Source organism: Pseudophryne corroboree, chromosome 11 (genome assembly GCF_028390025.1).
Source record: "Pseudophryne corroboree isolate aPseCor3 chromosome 11, aPseCor3.hap2, whole genome shotgun sequence".
Classification (NCBI taxonomy): Eukaryota; Metazoa; Chordata; class Amphibia; order Anura; family Myobatrachidae; genus Pseudophryne; species Pseudophryne corroboree.
Genome location: NC_086454.1, coordinates 153,274,694 through 153,296,455, shown reverse-complemented (window position 1 = coordinate 153,296,455; position 21,762 = coordinate 153,274,694). Strand labels below are relative to the sequence as shown.

The 21,762-nt window shown below is 48.6% G+C and overlaps 2 protein-coding genes across 7 annotated transcripts in view; one reads left to right on the top strand and one right to left on the bottom strand.

The window, feature by feature from the left end:
- Positions 1 to 19,087, bottom strand: part of GNG3 (G protein subunit gamma 3) — a 110,239-nt gene extending 91,152 nt beyond the window's left edge. Inside the window, exon 1 of the mRNA XM_063944983.1 lies at positions 19,007 to 19,087. The gene's annotated coding sequence lies outside the window, so the exon portion shown is untranslated. The remainder of the gene's footprint in view (positions 1 to 19,006) is intronic.
- Positions 18,579 to 21,762, top strand: part of BSCL2 (BSCL2 lipid droplet biogenesis associated, seipin) — a 142,558-nt gene continuing 139,374 nt past the window's right edge. The window contains exon 1 of one of the 6 annotated variants that reach the window (XM_063944976.1): positions 18,579 to 18,710. In XM_063944976.1, the coding sequence (XP_063801046.1) occupies positions 18,618 to 18,710 (93 nt within the window). In that variant the 5' untranslated portion in view covers positions 18,579 to 18,617. The other 5 variants (XM_063944979.1, XM_063944981.1, XM_063944978.1 and 2 more) reach the window with 5 other exon arrangements.

Below are 21,762 nucleotides of genomic sequence, written 5' to 3'. Positions count from 1 at the left end.
AGATTGGCAAATTCGCCACTGGCGCCCTGTGCTCTTCACAGATGAAAGCAGGTTCTCACTGAGCACATGTGACAGACGGACGCCAAGGAGAATGTTCTGCTCCCTGCAACATCCTCCAGCATGACCGGTTTGGCAGTGGGTCAGTAATGGTGTGGGGTGTCATTTCTTTGGGGGGCCGCACAGCCCTCCATGTGCTCGCCAGAGGTAGCCTGACTGCCATTAGGTACCGAGATAAGATCCATCCTCAGACCCCTTGTGAGACCATATGCTGGTGCGGTTGGCCCTGGGTTCCTCCTAATGCAAGACAATGCTAGACCTCATGTGGCTGGAGTGTGTCATCAGTTTCTGCAAGACGAAGGCATTGATGCTATAGACTGGCCCGCCCGTTCCCCAGACCTGAATCCAATTGAGCACATCTGGGACATCATGTCTCGCTCCATCCACCAACGCTACATTGCATTACAGACTGTCCAGGAGTTGGCGGATGCTTTAGTCCAGGTCTGGGAGGAGATCCCTCAAGTGACCATCCGCCACCTCATCAGGAGCATGCCCAGGCGTTGTAGGGAGGTCATACAGGCATGTGGAGGCCACACACACTACTGAGCCTCATTTTGACTTGTTTTAAGGACATTACATCAAAGTTGGATCAGCCTGTAGTGTGTTTTTCCACTTTAATTTTGAGGGTGACTCCAAATCCAGACCTCCATGGGTTAATAAATTTGATTTCCATTGATAATTTTTGTGTGATTTTGTTGTCAGCACATTCAACTATGTAAAGAACAAAGTATTTAATAAGAATGGCCCTCATTCCGAGTCGTTCGCTCGGTATTTTTCATCGCATCGCATCGCAGTGAAATTCCGCTTAGTGCGCATGCGCAATATTCGCACTGCGACTGCGCCAAGTATCTTTGCTATGAAGATAGTATTTTTACTCACGGCTTTTTCATCGCTCCGGCGATCGTAATGTGATTGACAGGAAATGGGTGTTACTGGGCGGAAACAGGCCGTTTTATGGGAGTGTGGCTGAAAACGCTACCGTTTCCGGAAAAAACGCAGGAGTGGCCGGAGAAACGGGGGAGTGGTTGGGCGAACGCTGGGTGTGTTTGTGACGTCAAACCAGGAACGACAAGCACTGAACTGATCGCACAGGCAGAGTAAGTCTGGAGCTACTCTAAAACTGCTAAGTAGTTTGTGAGCGCAATATTGCGAATACATCGGTCGCAATTTTAAGATGCTAAGATACACTCCCAGTAGGCGGCGGCTTAGCGTGTGTAACTCTGCTAAATTCGCCTTGCGACCGATCAACTCGGAATGAGGGCCTATATTTCATTCATTCAGATCTAGGATGTGTTATTTTAGTGTTCCCTTTATTTTTTTGAGCAGTGTATATATATATATATATATATATATATATATATATATATATATATATAGATAGATATATATATAGATAGATATATATATAGAGATATATATAATACGTATACATATATCCTTTTGTCAGGAACAGCAGGGTCCCTAGTGACGTTAAAACGTTCCAATGTGTATGAACAGGTACTGAATGCCGATTTTGTGGATCTGATCAGGAAACATTATGGTCGACATAAAAAACATTATTCGAGTCGATCTCAGGGAGTAGTAACTGGGCAAAATAAAATTTTTGCGATCCCGAGGGGTCTGAGAGAAATCAATTCTATGAATATGACTCCCACCATAAATATTATCACGTCTGTGATCGTGCCACAGACCAATGTAACATCACTATACATACATATACATATACATATAGGTATAGCATTCTCTGATATCACATTATCATGTCAATATCCACCCAGTCAGATATTGTTGGTGCCAACAGGGTCACCCCCCACATCTGTGTCTCCCATATAGTTTTCTCTCAGGAAAAAATAAGAATTTACTCACCGGTAATTCTATTTCTCGTAGTCCGTAGTGGATGCTGGGACTCCGTAAGGACCATGGGGAATAGCGGCTCCGCAGGAGACTGGGCACAACTATAAAGAAAGCTTTAGGTCTAACTGGTGTGCACTGGCTCCTCCCACTATGACCCTCCTCCAGACTTCAGTTAGGATACTGTGCCCGGAGCTGACACAAGAAGGAAGGATTTTGAATCCCGGGTAAGACTCATACCAGCCACACCAATCACACCGTATAACTCGTGATACAATACCCAGTTAACAGTATGATAACAACTGAGCCTCTCAACAGATGGCTCAACAATAACCCTGTAGTTAAGCAACAACTATATACAAGTATTGCAGACAATCCGCACTTGGGATGGGCGCCCAGCATCCACTACGAACTACGAGAAATAGAATTACCGTTGAGTAAAGTCTTATTTTCTCTGACGTCCTAAGTGGATGCTGGGACTCCGTAAGGACCATGGGGATTATACCAAAGCTCCCAAACGGGCGGGAGAGTGCGGATGACTCTGCAGCACTGAATGGGCAAACTCTAGGTCCTCCTCAGCCAGGGTGTCAAACTTGTAGAATTTTGCAAATGTGTTTGACCCCGACCAAGTACCTGCTCGGCAAAGTTGTAGAGCCGAGACCCCTCGGGCAGCCGCCCAAGAAGAGCCCACCTTCCTCGTGGAATGGGCTTTCACTGATTTAGGATGCGGCAGTCCAGCCGCAGAATGTGCAAGCTGAATCGTACTACAGATCCAGCGAGCAATAGTCTGCTTTGAAGCAGGTGCACCCAACTTGTTGGGCGCATACAGGATAAATAGCGAGTCAGTCTTTCTGACTCCAGCTGTCCTGAAAACATATATTTTCAGGGCCCTGACTACGTCCAACAACTTGGAAGCCTCCAAGTCTTTTGTAGCCGCAGGTACCACGATAGGTTGGTTCAGATGAAACGCTGATACCACTTTAGGGAGAAACTGGGGACGAGTCCTCAATTCTGCCCTATCCATATGGAAAATCAGATAAGGGCTTTTACATGACAAAGCCGCTAATTCTGATACACGCCTGGCCGAAGCCAAGGCCAACAACATGACCACTTTCCACGTGAGATATTTCAAATCCACGGTTTTAAGTGGCTCAAACCAATGTGACTTTAGGAAATCCAACACCACGTTGAGATCCCAAGGTGCCACTGGAGGCACAAAAGGGGGCTGAATATGCAGCACTCCCTTAACAAAAGTTTGAACTTCAGGTAGTGAAGCCAGTTCTCTCTGGAAGAAAATCGATAGAGCCGAAATCTGGACCTTAATGGAACCCAATTTTAGGCCCATAGTCACCCCTGACTGTAGAAAGTGCAGGAAACGGCCCAGCTGAAATTCTTCCGTTGGGGCCTTCCTGGCCTCACACCACGCAACATATTTTCGCCATATGCGGTGATAATGGTTTGCGGTTACTTCTTTCCTAGCTTTAATCAGCGTAGGAATGACTTCCTCCGGAATGCCCTTTTCCTTCAGGATCCGCAGTAAATCTTGGAACAGACAGGGCCCCTGCTGCAGCAGGTCCTGTCTGAGCGGCAGAGGCCATGGGTCCTCTGAGATCATTTCTTGAAGTTCCGGGTACCAAGCTCTTCTTGGCCAATCCGGAACAATGAGTATAGTTCTTACTCCTCTTCTCCTTATTATCCTCAGTACCTTTGGTATGCGAGGAAGAGGAGGGAACACATAAACCGACCGGTACACCCACGGTGTCACTAGAGCGTCCACAGCTATCGCCTGCGGGTCTCTTGACCTGGCGCAATACTTTTCTAGCTTTTTGTTTAGGCGGGACGCCATCATGTCCACCTGTGGCCTTTCCCAACGGTTTACAATCAGTTGGAAGACTTCTGGATGAAGTCCCCACTCTCCCGGGTGGAGGTCGTGCCTGCTGAGGAAGTCTGCTTCCCAGTTGTCCGCTCCCGGAATGAACACTGCTGACAGTGCTAACACGGATTTTCCGCCCATCGGGGAATCCTTGTGGCTTCTGCCATCGCCGTCCTGCTTCTCGTGCCGCCCTGTCGGTTTACATGGGCGACCGCCGTGATGTTGTCTGACTGGATCAGTACCGGCTGGTTTTGAAGCAGGGGTTTTGCCTGACTTAGGGCATTGTAAATGGCCCTTAGTTCCAGAATATTTATGTGCAGGGAAGTCTCCTGACTTGACCATAGTCCTTGGAAGTTTCTTCCCTGTGTGACTGCCCCCCAGCCTCGAAGGCTGGCATCCGTGGTCACCAGGACCCAGTCCTGTATGCCGAATCTGCGGCCCTCTTGAAGATGAGCACTCTGCAGCCACCACAGCAGAGACACCCTTGTCCTTGGAGACAGGGTTATCAGACGATGCATCTGAAGATGAGATCCGGACCACTTGTCCAACAGGTCCCACTGAAAGGTTCTTGCATGAAACCTGCCGAATGGAATCACTTCGTAGGAAGCTACCATTTTTCCCAGGATCCGCGTGCAGTGATGCACCGACACCTGTTTTGGTTTTAGGAGGCCTCTGACTAGAGATGACAGCTCCTTGGCCTTCTCCTCCGGGAGAAACACTTTTCTCTGTTCTGTGTCCAGAACCATCCCCAGGAACAGTAGACGTGTCGTAGAATCCAGCCGTGCTGTTGTAGCACTTCCCGAGATAGTGCTACCCCGACCAACAACTGCTCTCTGGACCTCGCCTTTATCAGGAGATCGTCCAAGTACGGGATAATTAAAACTCCCTTCTTTCGAAGGAGTATCATCATTTCGGCCATTACCTTGGTAAAGACCCTCGGAGCCGTGGATAGACCGAACGGCAACGTCTGGAATTGGTAATGACAATCCTGTACCACAAATCTGAGGTACTCCTGGTGAGGATGGTAAATGGGGACATGCAGGTAAGCATCCTTGATGTCCAGTGATACCATGTAATCCCCCTCGTCCAGGCTTGCAATAACCGCCCTGAGCGATTCCATCTTGAACTTGAATTTTTTTATATATGTGTTCAAGGATTTCAAATTTAAAATGGGTCTCACCGAACCGTCCGGTTTTGGTACCACAAACATTGTGGAATAGTAACCCCTTCCTTGTTGAAGTAGGGGCACCTTTACTATCACTTGTTGTGAATCCAGCTTGTGAATTGCCTGTAACACTGCCTCCCTGCCTGAGGGAGTGGTTGGCAAGGCAGATTTGAGGAAACGGCGGGGGGGAGACGTCTCGAATTCCAGCTTGTACCCCTGAGATACTACTTGAAGGATCCAGGGATCCACCCGTGAGCGAGCCCACTGATTGCTGAAATATTTGAGACGGGCCCCCACCGTACCTGGCTCCGCCTGTGAAGCCCCAGCGTCATGCTGTGGACTTAGAGGAAGCGGGGGAGGACTTTTGCTCCTGGGAACTGGCTGTATGCTGCAGCTTCTTTCCCCTACCTCTGCCTCTGGGCAGAAAGGACGCGTCTTTAACCCGCTTGCCCCTATTGGGCCGAAAGGACTGTACCTGATAATACGGTGCTTTCTTTGGTTGTGAGGGAACATGGGGTAAAAATGTAGACTTCCCAGCTGTTGCTGTGGAAACGAGGTCCGAGAGACCATCCCCGAACAACTCCTCACCCTTATAAGGCAGAACTTCCATGTGTCGTTTGGAATCTGCATCTCCTGTCCACTGCCGAGTCCATAACCCTCTCCTGGCAGAAATGGACATTGCACTAATTTTGGATGCCAGCCGGCAAATATCCCTCTGTGCATCCCTCATGTATAAAAGTGCGTCTTTTATATGCTCTACGTTTAGCAATATAGTGTCCCTGTCTAGGGTATCTATATTTTCTGACAGGGAATCTGACCACGCAGCAGCAGCACTGCACATCCAGGCTGAAGCAATAGCCGGTCTCAGTATATCACCTGTGTGTGTATATATAGATTTCAGGATAGCCTCCTGCTTTCTATCAGCAGATTCCTTCAGGGCGGCCGTATCCGGAGACGGTAGTGCCACCTTCTTTGACAAGTGTGTGAGCGCTTTATCCACCCTAGGGGATGTTTCCCAGCGTGACCTATCCTCTGGCGGGAAAGGGTACGCCATTAGTAACCTCTTAGAAATTACCAGCTTTTTATCAGGGGAAGCCCACGCTTCTTCACACACTTCATTTAACTCTTCAGATGGAGGAAAAGCTACTGGTAGTTTTTTCTCTCCAAACATAATACCCTTTTTTGTGGTACTGGGGGTAACATCAGAAATGTGCAACACATTTTTCATTGCCTCAATCATGTAACGTGTGGCCCTACTGGAAGTTACATTAGTCTCATCGTCGTCAACACTGGAGTCAGTATCTGCGTCGACATCTGTGTCTGTCATCTGAGGTAGCGGGCGTTTTAGAGCCCCTGATGACTTTTGAGACGCCTGGGCAGGCACAGGCTGAGAAGCCGGCTGTCCCACATTAGGTATGTTGTCAAACCTTTTATGCAAGGAGTCGACACTGTCGCGTAATTCCTTCCACAGCACCATCCACTCAGGTGTCGACCCCGCAGGGGGTGACATCACGTTTACAGGAATTTGCTCCGCCTCCACATAAGCCTCCTCATCAAACATGTCGACACAGCTGTACCGACACACCGCAAACACACAGGGAATGCTCTGACAGAGGACAGGACCCCACAAAGCCCTTTGGGGAGACAGAGAGAGAGTATGCCAGCACACACCAGAGCGCTATATAACACAGGGATCCCACTATAAATGAGTGTTTTCCCTTATAGCTGCTTTTTTATATATCATATATATATATCTATACTGCGCCTAAATTTAGTGTCCCCCCTCTCTTTTTTACCCTTCTGTAGTGTTCAGACTGCAGGGGAGAGCCAGGGAGCTTCCTTCCTGCGGAGCTGTGAGGGAAAAATGTCGCCAGTGTGCTGAGGGAGATGGCCCCGCCCCTTTTTCGGCGGACTTTCTCACGCTTTTTCTGGAATACTGGCAGGGGTAATTTTACATCTATATAGCCTCTAGGACTATATATGATGTAGATTTGCCAGCCAAGGTGTCCTATATTGCCCTCAGGGCGCCCCCCCCCCCAGCGCCCTGCACCCATCAGTGACCGGAGTGTGAGGTGTACATGAGGAGCAATGGCGCACAGCTGCAGTGCTGTGCGCTACCTTGGTGAAGACCGAAGTCTTCTGCCGCCGATTTTCCAGACCTCTTCGTTGCTTCTGGCTCTGTAAGGGGGACGGCGGCGCGGCTCCGGGAACGAACACCAAGGTCGGGTCCTGCGGTCGATCCCTCTGGAGCTAATGGTGTCCAGTAGCCTAAGAAGCCCAAACTACCACCTGTTAGGTAGGTTCGCTTCTTCTCCCCTTAGTCCCTCGCTGCAGTGAGTCTGTTGCCAGCAGATCTCACTGTAAAATAAAAAACCTAAATATACTTTCTTTCTAGGAGCTCAGGAGAGCCCCTAGTGTGCATCCAGCTCAGCCGGGCACAAGATTCTAACTGAAGTCTGGAGGAGGGTCATAGTGGGAGGAGCCAGTGCACACCAGTTAGACCTAAAGCTTTCTTTATAGTTGTGCCTAGTCTCCTGCGGAGCCGCTATTCCCCATGGTCCTTACGGAGTCCCAGCATCCACTTAGGACGTCAGAGAAATAAACTGTATTTACTGTACATTAGGTATGCGGCGGGAACCCAGAGGAGACCACCCACAAGTACATCTTGAACAGTCATCGCCCACCTATTCAAACCAACCTATGACCTCTCCTGTACTGTAAATGACAATCCCTGTGTCCAATGGACAAAGAGATTACAGTATCCATTGTGCTAAGTTTTGGAAGATTGTATAAAAGGAGCCAGCTGCAGGCCTGGTCACACAAGACTCTCAAAGTTATCTATCTAGATGACCGAGGACCAGACTGGGTAGCGCGGCGAAATATAAACAAGTATGTACCATTGACTGTAGCCATTATTCTCTTGTATTGTATTGCTTTGTTATTGTATCTAGAGATGAGCGGGTTCGGTTCCTCGGAATCCGAACCCGCCCGAACTTCAGTTTTTTTTACACGGGGCCGAGCGACTCGGATCTTCCCGCCTTGCTCGGTTAACCCGAGCGCGCCCGAACGTCATCATCCCGCTGTCGGATTCTCGCGAGGCTCGGATTCTATCGCGAGACTCGGATTCTATATAAGGAGCCGCGCGTCGCCGCCATTTTCACACGTGCATTGAGATTGATAGGGAGAGGACGTGGCTGGCGTCCTCTCCGTTTAGAGTGACTAGAGTACTAGAGAGAGAAACAAATTTTGGGGAGCATATAGGAGGAGTACTACTTGCTGCTGATAGTGTGACCAGTGCCACCAGTTTAATCCGTTCTCTGCCTGAAAAAAAACGATACACAGTGTGACACAGTCACACACACATACCATATCTGTGCTCAGCCCAGTGTGCTGCATCATATACTGTATATCATTATCTGGCTGCACTTAAGTACAGTGCACACTTTTGCTGCCAGAGTGCCACTGCCAGTGTGACTGACCAGTGACCACTGACCACCAGTATTGTGATTGTCTGCTGACCACCAGTATATTGTGATTGTCTGCCTGAAAAAGTTAAACACTCGTCGTGTGGTGTTTTTAGAAACGCATTCTGCAGACAGTGTCCAGCAGGTCCGTCATTACATAATATATACCTGTCCGGCTGCAGTACTAGTGTGATATATATATATATATATATATTTTAATTTTATCTCATTATCATCCAGTCTATATTAGCAGCAGACACAGTACGGTAGTCCACGGCTGTAGCTACCTCTGTGTCGGCAGTCGCTCGTCCATCCATAATTGTATACCACCTACCCGTGGTTTTTTTTTTCTATCTTCTTGATACTAGTAGCTTACTTTAGGAGTCTGCAGTGCTGAGTCTGACAGACAGTGTCCAGCAGGTCCGTCATTACATAATATATATACCTGTCCGGCTGCAGTACTAGTGTGATATATATATATATTTTAATTTTATCTCATTATCATCCAGTCTATATTAGCAGCAGACACAGTACGGTAGTCCACGGCTGTAGCTACCTCTGTGTCGGCAGTCGCTCGTCCATCCATAAGTATACTAGTATCCATCCATCTCCATTGTTTACCTGAGGTGCCTTTTAGTTGTGCCTATTAAAATATGGAGAACAAAAATGTTGAGGTTCCAAAATTAGGGAAAGATCAAGATCGACTTCCACCTCGTGCTGAAGCTGCTGCCACTAGTCATGGCCGAGACGATGAAATGCCAGCAACGTCGTCTGCCAAGGCCGATGCCCAATGTCATAGTACAGAGCATGTAAAATCCAAAACACCAAATATCAGTAAAAAAAGGACTCAAAAATCTAAAATAAAATTGTCGGAGGAGAAGCGTAAACTTGCCAATATGCCATTTACCACACGGAGTGGCAAGGAACGGCTGAGGCCCTGGCCTATGTTCATGGCTAGTGGTTCAGCTTCACATGAGGATGGAAGCACTCAGCCTCTCGCTAGAAAAATGAAAAGACTCAAGCTGGCAAAAGCACCGCAAAGAACTGTGCGTTCTTCGAAATCCCAAATCCACAAGGAGAGTCCAATTGTGTCGGTTGCGATGCCTGACCTTCCCAACACTGGACGTGAAGAGCATGCGCCTTCCACCATTTGCACGCCCACTGCAAGTGCTGGAAGGAGCACCCGCAGTCCAGTTCCTGATAGTCAGATTGAAGATGTCAGTGTTGAAGTACACCAGGATGAGGAGGATATGGGTGTTGCTGGCGCTGGGGAGGAAATTGACAAGGAGGATTCTGATGGTGAGGTGGTTTGTTTAAGTCAGGCACCCGGGGAGACACCTGTTGTCCGTGGGAGGAATATGGCCATTGACATGCCTGGTCAAAATACCAAAAAAATCAGCTCTTCGGTGTGGAAGTATTTCAACAGAAATGCGGACAACATTTGTCAAGCCGTGTGTTGCCTTTGTCAAGCTGTAATAAGTAGGGGTAAGGACGTTAACCACCTCGGGACATCCTCCCTTATACGTCACCTGCAGCGCATTCATAATAAGTCAGTGACAAGTTCAAAAACTTTGGGCGACAGCGGAAGCAGTCCACTGACCAGTAAATCCCTTCCTCTTGTAACCAAGCTCACGCAAACCACCCCACCAACTCCCTCAGTGTCAATTTCCTCCTTCCCCAGGAATGCCAATAGTCCTGCAGGCCATGTCACTGGCAATTCTGACGAGTCCTCTCCTGCCTGGGATTCCTCCGATGCATCCTTGCGTGTAACGCCTACTGCTGCTGGCGCTGCTGTTGTTGCTGCTGGGAGTCGATGGTCATCCAAGAGGGGAAGTCGTAAGCCCACTTTTACTACTTCCACCAAGCAATTGACTGTCCAACAGTCCTTTGCGAGGAAGATGAAATATCACAGCAGTCATTGTTATGATTCCCGTACTCCAGACCAGAGGAGATCTTATGGCAGAGGTCTGAGTACAGGAAAGATATACTGGTTGTGGGAGCAGGAGAGCCTAGTAACCCCTGGCGCCCTAACTCCGTTGTCTCGCCCGTGTTATCAGAAATCCCCTGCGAGACTATGGTTGCTTGAGCCCATGGCAGCCGCGTTCGAAGGGCGGATTATGTCTGCCCAACCCCGATGCCCCCTCAGGTCTTAATGGGAGACAAAGGGAAATCCGAGACAGGGTGATAACAAGGGGCCCTCTGACTAAGCAACCAGGCCAGGGGTTACAAGCTAACTAACTAAACCAAAAAGTATGTGCGGACTAGCCGCCAGGGAAAAGGACAACCAAAGATCCACTGATCCGTAACTCCTATCCAGCACCGCTGGATACCAGAGTGGATCAGGGGGAGCGGAATCCTCCGCAAAAGCTCCAGAACACAAAGATACAAAATAATAAACAGTAAGCGGTCAAGCCGCAACACACGGCTACGCCGCGACTCACGAACACCACAGGATGTTAAAGGTGCTCGGTCAGACTCCAGGAACAGATGACAACTTCCGAGTACAGGATCACTGAGGACAGGAACAACCGGATTGAGCAGGACTGGAAACTCTCTGTAACCGACACAGGCAAACAGGAAGCTATCACCGGCGTCTGTGAGAAGTCCAAAGGGTGCTTATAACTGTGAGCTCCCCAATCAGGAGCCAGACTGGGTAATCACAAGTAATGCCGTGCAGCTTGCATGCTGCACGGCCAGCACACCATTATACAATTAGAAAAGACCCAGCAACGGGGAACGCGGCCCGAACGTGGCGTCCCCGTTGCTAGGGTCTGAGCGGCTCCGTGCGCCCGGCGTCTAGCGTTGCCAGGGAGCCGGCGGCTGTACGCGCACGGCGTCCCTGGTTGCTAGGCGCCGGGCCGCACCGACGAGCGGACCCCGGCGCCTAACAGTCATCCTGTTGCAAAGCGGATAACTGAGGCCTTGACAACTATGTTGGTGTTAGACGTGCGTCCGGTATCCGCCGTTAGTTCACAGGGAACTAGACAATTTCTTGAGGTAGTGTGCCCCCGTTACCAAATACCATCTAGGTTCCACTTCTCTAGGCAGGCGATACCGAGAATGTACACGGACGTCAGAAAAAGACTCACCAGTGTCCTAAAAAATGCAGTTGTACCCAATGTCCACTTAACCACGGACATGTGGACAAGTGGAGCAGGGCAGGGTCAGGACTATATGACTGTGACAGCCCACTGGGTAGATGTATGGACTCCCGCCGCAAGAACAGCAGCGGCGGCACCAGTAGCAGCATCTCGCAAACGCCAACTCTTTCCTAGGCAGGCTACGCTTTGTATCACCGGTTTCCAGAATACGCACACAGCTGAAAACCTCTTACGGCAACTGAGGAAGATCATCGCGGAATGGCTTACCCCAATTGGACTCTCCTGTGGATTTGTGGCATCGGACAACGCCAGCAATATTGTGTGTGCATTAAATATGGGCAAATTCCAGCACGTCCCATGTTTTGCACATACCTTGAATTTGGTGGTGCAGAATTTTTAAAAAAATGACAGGGGCGTGCAAGAGATGCTGTCGGTGGCCAGAAGAATTGCGGGACACTTTCGGCGTACAGGCACCACGTACAGAAGACTGGAGCAACACCAAAAACGCCTGAACCTGCCCTGCCATCATCTGAAGCAAGAAGTGGTAACGAGGTGGAATTCAACCCTATATATGCTTCAGAGGTTGGAGGAGCAGCAAAAGGCCATTCAAGCCTATACAATTGAGCACGATATAGGAGATGGAATGCACCTGTCTCAAGCGCAGTGGAGAATGATTTCAACTTTGTGCAAGGTTCTGCTGCCCTTTGAACTTGCCACACGTGAAGTCAGTTCAGACACTGCCAGCCTGAGTCAGGTCATTCCCCTCATCAGGCTTTTGCAGAAGAAGCTGGAGACATTGAAGGAGGAGCTAACACGGAGCGATTCCGCTAGGCATGTGGGACTTGTGGATGGAGCCCTTAATTCGCTTAACAAGGATTCACGGGTGGTCAATCTGTTGAAATCAGAGCACTACATTTTGGCCACCGTGCTCGATCCTAGATTTAAAACCTACCTTGGATCTCTCTTTCCGGCAGACACAAGTCTGCTGGGGTTCAAAGACCTGCTGGTGAGAAAATTGTCAAGTCAAGCGGAACGCGACCTGTCAACATCTCCTCCTTCACATTCTCCCGCAACTGGGGGTGCGGGGAAAAGGCTCAGAATTCCGAGCCCACCCGCTGGCGGTGATGCAGGGCAGTCTGGAGCGACTGCTGATGCTGACATCTGGTCCGGACTGAAGGACCTGACAACGATTACGGACATGTCGTCTACTGTCACTGCATATGATTCTCTCCCCATTGAAAGAATGGTGGAGGATTATATGAGTGACCGCATCCAAGTAGGCACGTCAGACAGTCCGTACTTATACTGGCAGGAAAAAGAGGCAATTTGGAGGCCCTTGCACAAACTGGCTTTATTCTACCTAAGTTGCCCTCCCACAAGTGTGTACTCCGAAAGAGTGTTTAGTGCAGCCGCTCACCTTGTCAGCAATCGGCGTACGAGGTTACTTCCAGAAAATGTGGAGAAGATGATGTTCATTAAAATGAATTATAATCAATTCCTCCGTGGAGACATTGACCAGCAGCAATTGCCTCCACAAAGTACACAGGGAGCTGAGATGGTGGATTCCAGTGGGGACGAATTGATAATCTGTGAGGAGGGGGATGTACACGGTGATATATCGGAGGATGATGATGAGGTGGACATCTTGCCTCTGTAGAGCCAGTTTGTGCAAGGAGAGATTAATTGCTTCTTTTTTGGTGGGGGTCCAAACCAACCCGTCATTTCAGTCACAGTCGTGTGGCAGACCCTGTCACTGAAATGATGGGTTGGTTAAAGTGTGCATGTCCTGTTTATACAACATAAGGGTGGGTGGGAGGGCCCAAGGACAATTCCATCTTGCACCTCTTTTTTCTTTAATTTTTCTTTGCGTCATGTGCTGTTTGGGGAGTGTTTTTTGGAAGGGCCATCCTGCGTGACACTGCAGTGCCACTCCTAGATGGGCCAGGTGTTTGTGTCGGCCACTAGGGTCGCTTAGCTTACTCACACAGCTACCTCATTGCGCCTCTTTTTTTCTTTGCGTCATGTGCTGTTTGGGGAGTGTTTTTTGGAAGGGCCATCCTGCGTGACACTGCAGTGCCACTCCTAGATGGGCCAGGTGTTTGTGTCGGCCACTAGGGTCGCTTAGCTTAGTCACACAGCTACCTCATTGCGCCTCTTTTTTTCTTTGCGTCATGTGCTGTTTGGGGAGTGTTTTTTGGAAGGGCCATCCTGCGTGACACTGCAGTGCCACTCCTAGATGGGCCAGGTGTTTGTGTCGGCCACTAGGGTCGCTTAGCTTACTCACACAGCTACCTCATTGCGCCTCTTTTTTTCTTTGCGTCATGTGCTGTTTGGGGAGTGTTTTTTGGAAGGGCCATCCTGCGTGACACTGCAGTGCCACTCCTAGATGGGCCAGGTGTTTGTGTCGGCCACTAGGGTCGCTTAGCTTACTCACACAGCTACCTCATTGCGCCTCTTTTTTTCTTTGCGTCATGTGCTGTTTGGGGAGTGTTTTTTGGAAGGGCCATCCTGCGTGACACTGCAGTGCCACTCCTAGATGGGCCAGGTGTTTGTGTCGGCCACTAGGGTCGCTTAGCTTAGTCACACAGCTACCTCATTGCGCCTCTTTTTTTCTTTGCGTCATGTGCTGTTTGGGGAGTGTTTTTTGGAAGGGCCATCCTGCGTGACACTGCAGTGCCACTCCTAGATGGGCCAGGTGTTTGTGTCGGCCACTAGGGTCGCTTAGCTTAGTCACACAGCTACCTCATTGCGCCTCTTTTTTTCTTTGCGTCATGTGCTGTTTGGGGAGTGTTTTTTGGAAGGGCCATCCTGCGTGACACTGCAGTGCCACTCCTAGATGGGCCAGGTGTTTGTGTCGGCCACTAGGGTCGCTTAGCTTAGTCATCCAGCGACCTCGGTGCAAATTTTAGGACTAAAAATAATATTGTGAGGTGTGAAGTGTTCAGAATAGACTGAAAATGAGTGGAAATTATGGTTTTTGAGGTTAATAATACTTTGGGATCAAAATGACCCCCAAATTCTATGATTTAAGCTGTTTTTTAGTGTTTTTTGAAAAAAACACCCGAATCCAAAACACACCCGAATCCGACAAAAAAAATTCGGTGAGGTTTTGCCAAAACGCGGTCGAACCCAAAACACGGCCGCGGAACCGAACCCAAAACCAAAACACAAAACCCGAAAAATTTCAAGTGCACATCTCTATTGTATCCCCCTTTCAGTAATAATATGTTGTGGTGTCGGAACCCAGCAGTTTAAATACAAACTAGTGTTGTGTTTTCCTTTCCCTGCTAAGGTTTAAAGTGTATTACTATTGCATGCAGAGCCGGCGCTACCCGCTCAGCAAGGGTATGCAGTGCAGGGAGGCGCTCAGCTGAAGAGGCGCTGAGCTCTCCCTGCTCTGCTACCCTTGTCCCTGCTGCTGTCAGCTCCGTTGCGCCTGTCATAGTGGAAGACAGGTAACGGCGCTGGCAGCGTGTAGCCCGGCTCTCAGTCAGTGCAAGGTCCCTCTAGCTTCCTCCCCCATCCTCCTCCCACCTCCAGGCTCCTCCTCACAGCGCTGCTGACAAATTCCGAGCGTTTTGCAGGGCAGGTAGACTTTTAGGGGCGTGGCCTAATCGCGGGATGCGTGACCACGCCCCCTTTTGGAATTTTTAATTTTAATTTTATTTTTTAAACTTTGCAGAGTCCAGCAGGTTAGGGGGCCTTGAGGAGCCCCTCAGCCAGTGGCAATTCGAGTGGGGAGCGTGATCAGTGTGATCACTCTCCACCTAGCCATACAGGAACAGGCAGAGGCTCCGCAGCAGCAGCCTCTCTGCCTCTGGCACTGCAGCACAGCACACTCTGCCATGATGAGAACTTATGCTGTTGTTGCTGCCCAGTAAGAAGGGAGGTAGGAGTGCAGTGGACCAGGGCCCCTGCTGAGCCCCTTCATCAGTCCCAGGCCTGCGTAATTTGTACCCGCCCCCTCCTCTCTCGCCAAAACTGCCGACATCCTCCAGAGCTGCTGCTGCTGGAGTAACGGAGCCTACGGGAGGGTAGAGGAGGAGCAGCGCCCAAGCGTGGATCCAAGGCAGAGCATCAGTCAGAGTTATGCCTACAAAGTAATGAAGCAGAAGGTACTACATTTACAGTAGCAGCGTGGTATGTATGACGTGGTTTGGCTATACCTGGCATAACGTGTATAAGCAGCTTTTATTGTGTGTGTGTGTGTGTGTGGTGTAACATGTATAAGAGTACTACTGTGGGGTATAATGTGACTAACGGACACTACTGTGGGGTATAATGTGACTAACGGACACTACTAGTGATGAGCGGATTCGGTTTTACTCGGTTTTACTCGGTTTTACTCGGTTCTCAAAACGGCATCTTATTGGCTCACGGATGTCACGTGTTTTGGATAGCCAATAAGATGCCGTTTTGAGAACCGAGTAAAACCGAACCTCGCTCATCACTAGACACTACTGTGGGGTATAACGTGACTAACGGACACTACTGTGGGGTATAATGTGACTAACGGACACTACTGTGGGGTATAATGTGACTAACGGACACTACTGTGTGGTATAATGTGACTAACGGACACTACTGTGGGGTATAATGTGACTAACGGACACTACTGTGGGGTATAATGTGACTAACGGACACTACTGTGGGGTATAATGTGACTAACGGACACTACTGTGGGGTATAATGTGACTAACGGACACTACTGTGGGGTATAATGTGACTAACGGACACTACTGTGTGGTATAATGTGACTAACGGACACTACTGTGGGGTGTAATGTGACTAACGGACACTACTGTGCGGTGTAATGTGACTAACGGACACTACTGTGGGGTGTAATGTGACTAACGGACACTACTGTGCGGTGTAATGTGACTAACGGACACTACTGTGCGGTGTAATGTGACTAACGGACACTACTGTGGGGTGTAATGTGACTAACGGACACTACTGTGCGGTGTAATGTGACTAACGGACACTACTGTGGGGTGTAATGTGACTAACGGACACTACTGTGCGGTGTAATGTGACTAACGGACACTACTGTGGGGTGTAATGTGACTAACGGACACTACTGTGGGGTGTAATGTGACTAACGGACACTACTGTGCGGTGTAATGTGACTAACGGACACTACTGTGGGGTGTAATGTGACTAACGGACACTACTGTGCGGTGTAATGTGACTAACGGACACTACTGTGGGGTGTAATGTGACTAACGGACACTACTGTGCGGTGTAATGTGACTAACGGACACTACTGTGGGGTGTAATGTGACTAACGGACACTACTGTGGGGTGTAATGTGACTAACGGACACTATTACTGTGCAGTGTAATGTCAAATGTGAATTTTTACTATTCTGTGTCCACAACCCTATATATTTGGTGCGCGCCTTCGGCGCGCACTGTCCCTGACCTGAGCATGGCTAACGCCAAAGGAAACTTGTCCTGAGCTCCTCAAGGTCTAGAACAGGCCATGTCACCAATTTTAAAATATATTTTTCTTTTCAAATGTAACGTACCTCCAATCCAACACAGGGAAAGGGTGCTGAAACATACCCTTACTCCGGGCATCATGGCACCTATCTACACCTCTAATAAGGGGAACTACTGTGGGCATTGTGTATAAGTACTGTGTGGTGTAACGTGTATAAGGGGCACTACTGTGTGACGTTAATAAGGGGCACTACTAGAGGGTGTAATATGAATCAGGGGCACTATGTTTGTGGTAAAGTGAATAAGATTGTAATACTGTGTGATGTAATTTGAATTGTGGGCCACGCTCCTTTCTTGTGTGACCACATCCCTTTTTGCGTCACGTCCTCTCCCTTTTTTACAGATGGGAGGGCGCAAATTTATAATTTGCAGGGGGGCGCCAAACACTCTAGCACCGGCCCTGATTGCATGCATAGCTGTTAAGGGTTCACGGTGTATCTTTGGGTGTGTACGCGCTGCGTGTACTTTGTACAGTCAGCGCGGCGTTTGTACGCAAAGTCCGTACATGGTACGGGACTCTGTACGCTAATGGTGTAATAAGTATGTAGGTTGTGGATGAAGTATAGCGGCCGCAGCGGCTTCATTTAAAGTGTATGAAATGTCTTTTTAAAGTGTTGCTTTTAATCCTGTATGTAAATCAGCGTTTACAGCAGACACACCCAGAGCAAATTCTGTCTGAGACATGATAACATCAGGGAAGGTGGATGATTCTTTAGCCGTTATAATAAATGTGGCATAGTTTGCAAAATGCTCATTTTGAGGTCTATTCATGTAGCAGAATCGCATCGCCATACTTTAGCATGCACAGAGGGACCAGCCGGCAAACTCCTATCGTCGCAGAGCGAACCGCCTGGAAAGGATCTCAACGATGGACCCCTGGATACCGGATTACATCGCCGGGAGGGTGACTATAGATTAATTCCTACTTATTACAGCTATATATCGCATTGAACTGATGCGATGTATAGTGCTAAGTAGCAATTCATTTTTCGTTTTTTACTTGACTGAACCCCAAAGTACCAGCCAACCAGCTCCTAAGTGTCAGCTTTCAAACACAGTCCGCAACATGGCAGGTAGGAGCTGATTGGCTGGTACAACACATGTGAAATCCTGGAACTACAGCACCAGGGCATTCAGTGGGAGATTATTTGCTCATACGCTTTCCAAATACCAGTAAGTAGAACAATGATGCTTTGCCTGTCATTAAGCTCAAAACAGAAATTAAAATTATCACAAATAAAATCAGATCATTAATAAATGTGCCGGTAGGATTATTGTGTGCAGTTCTGTTCCTGAACCCATGCCATATACAGCTACAGCCTGACGCCGAATGGCAGCTACTATTCCCCGGCAATTGATCCTGATCCATCCATCATCCATCACCCATCATAAAATCATATGTCACCCATATGTCGGGGCGGCTCACGCTTCAACGCTCATCAGCATACACCACACCCATCCTCGCCCTACATTGAGAGCTAGCCAATCACACCGCTCCGCTCATTTTCTACCTCGTAGTTAGGAAACTAAAAGATAAGCCACAATTGGTTGTTTGTATGTAGCACTGTTACTGGCTGAGGCTGAGTAGGTGGGCGGGGCCTGATGCAGCAGGCGAGGAAATGGTCCGTGTGTCCCGGGTGCTCCCCAGCTGCTGCTGCTGCCCTGATATACAGACACATCCCTGACTACTGGCTGGTAGGTACCGCAGTGCTGCCGATACACACAGCCTATGTATGCTGCGCCAGCCCATAATATGCCAGCGCGGGAGGACGTGGTGTTCATTTGCTGCAGCTGCTTTTGATGTATGGCAGTGGCATCAGCAGCTATTATCACATCAGGAGCTGTGAGTGTGTAAGATGCGCCATATGTGATCACACACTCACTCACTCACTCACTCACTCACTCACTCACTCACTCACTCACTCTCTCTCTCTCATGGTGAATGTATACATCCCACCCCCACACAAGTCCGCATCCCCACCTGTCACTACCTTACGCCAAAATTCCTTGCTCCTCTCTCCTCCTCTTGGCACTGGTCTGTCATGGTTGCTGATGAGTTACAGTGGCAGACCCTCCAACGTGACCCGCCCCACTAGGTACAAAATGCTCTGTTCCTGGACTTCCCTCTTAATTTATGATTTCCATCACCTGTGTTGAACTAGTTAAATGATAAGAAAGCTGTTTCTTCACAGGTGATGGCAATAATAAATTAAGAGGGAAGTCCAGAAACAGAGCATTTTGTACCTAGTGGGGCGGGTCATGTTGGAGGGTATGCAGTGGTGCCCGTATAATTAAAAAGTAGCTGGTGTGCACAGTTGTTAGGGGTGGGATTGCCCATGACACACTATCTCTATGCATCATGTACCAGCAGTGCCCAACACGTTTTATATTTACCCAGTGTGCAGAGCAGCTATGCACAGGTGCCAAGGGCGCCTGACATGGGAACCCATAGGGGAAGGTCACTGGTCATACACCCCTGTGATGTGCGCTGCTGCAGCAAAGCTTGTTCGTGCTTCTCTGCCTGCTACAAAAGTTGGAAGTATTTAATACTACCATGATAATTGTAATTAAACCATGATATTGGGGCTATTAGAACTTACCTAAAAGCTGTAACCAATTACTGATTATTTTTTATTTATTTTTGCCCTGAAGTATATATATATTGATAAAGGCTACTTGGTTCTAAATGTGTATGGTTTCTTTTAAAATGTGCAGTTACCATCATGTTTTTTTGGTGTTTGGGCCCGAGTTTTATAATAGTTTGGAGACCCTGGTGTTAAGAGTCCTCTCCTTCACATAGATTGTAAACTTGTGAGAAGGATCCTCTTACCTGTTGCCTGTTATTACCCAGTTTTGTTATATTACTGTTTTGTTGCCAGTTGTAGTGCAAGGGAATATGCTGGTGCTATATAAGTAAACATTATAAAAATGTGTGTATATATATATATATATATATATATATATATACACAGGTTGAGTATCCCTTATCCAAAATGCTTGGGACCAGAGGTATTTTGGATATGGGATTTTTCCGTATTTTGGAATAATTGCATACCATAATGAGATATCATGGTGATGGGACCTAAATCTAAGCACAGAATGTATTTATGTTACATGTACACCTTATACACACAGCCTGAAGGTAATTTTAGCCAATATTTCTCTGACGTCCTAAGTGGATGCTGGGGACTCCGTCAGGACCATGGGGATTAGCGGCTCCGCAGGAGACAGGGCACAAAACTAAAGCTTTAGGATCAGGTGGTGTGTACTGGCTCCTCCCCCTATGACCCTCCTCCAAGCCTCAGTTAGGTTTTTGTGCCCGTCCGAGCAGGGTGCAATCTAGGTGGCTCTCTTAAGGAGCTGCTTAGAAAAAGTTTTTAGGTTTCTTATTTTCAGTGAGTCCTGCTGGCAACAGGCTCACTGCATCGAGGGACTTAGGGGAGAGAAGTTCAACTCACCTGCGTGCAGGATGGATTGGCTTCTTAGGCTACTGGACACCATTAGCTCCAGAGGGAGTCGGAACACAGGTCTCACCCTGGGGTTCGTCCCGGAGCCGCGCCGCCGACCCCCCTTGCAGATGCTGAAGATTGAAGGTCCAGAAACCGGCGGCAGAAGGCTTTTCAGTCTTCATGAAGGTAGCGCACAGCACTGCAGCTGTGCGCCATTGTTGTCACACACTTCACACCAACGGTCACGGAGGGTGCAGGGCGTTGCTGGGGGCGCCCTGGGCAGCAATGTATAATACCTTATTCTGGCTAAAAATACATCACATATAGCCCCTGGAGGCTATATGGATGTATTTAACCCCTGCCAGGTCTCAGAAAAACGGGAGAAGAAGCCCGCCGAAAAGGGGGCGGGGCCTATTCTCCTCAGCACACCGCGCCATTTTCCCTCACAGAAATGCTGGTGGGAAGGCTCCCAGGCTCTCCCCTGCACTGCACTACAGAAACAGGGTTAAAACAGAGAGGGGGGGCACTTATTTGGCGATATGTATATATATATTAAAATGCTATAAGGGAAAAACACTTATATAAAGGTTGTCCCTGTATAATATAGCGTTTTTGGTGTGTGCTGGCAAACTCTCCCTCTGTCTCCCCAAAGGGCTAGTGGGGTCCTGTCCTCTATCAGAGCATTCCCTGTGTGTGTGCTGTGTGTCGGTACTTGTGTGTCGACATGTATGAGGACGATGTTGGTGAGGAGGCGGAGCAATTGCCGGTAATGGTGATGTCACTCTCTAGGGAGTCGACACCGGAATGGATGGCTTATTTAAGGAATTACGTGATAATGTCAACATGCTGCAAGGTCGGTTGACGACATGAGACGGCCGGCAAACCAATTAGTACCTGTCCAGGCGTCTAAAACACCGTCAGGGGCGTTAAAACGTCCTTTTACCTCAGTCGGTCGACACAGACACGGACACTGACGCCAGTGTCGACGGTGAAGAAACAAACGTATTTTCCTTTAGGGCCACACGTTACTTGTTAAGGGCAATGAAGGAGATGTTACATATTTCTGATACTACAAGTACCACAAAAAAGGGTATTATGTGGAGTGTGAAAAAACTACATGTGGTTTTTCCTGAATCAGATAAATTAAATGAAGTGTGTGATGATGCGTGGGTTCCCCCGATAGAAAATTATTGGCGGTATACCCTTTCCCGCCAGAAGTTATGGCGCGTTGGGAAACACACCTTAGGGTGGATAAGGCGCTCACACGCTTATAAAAAACAAGTGGCGTTACCGTCTCC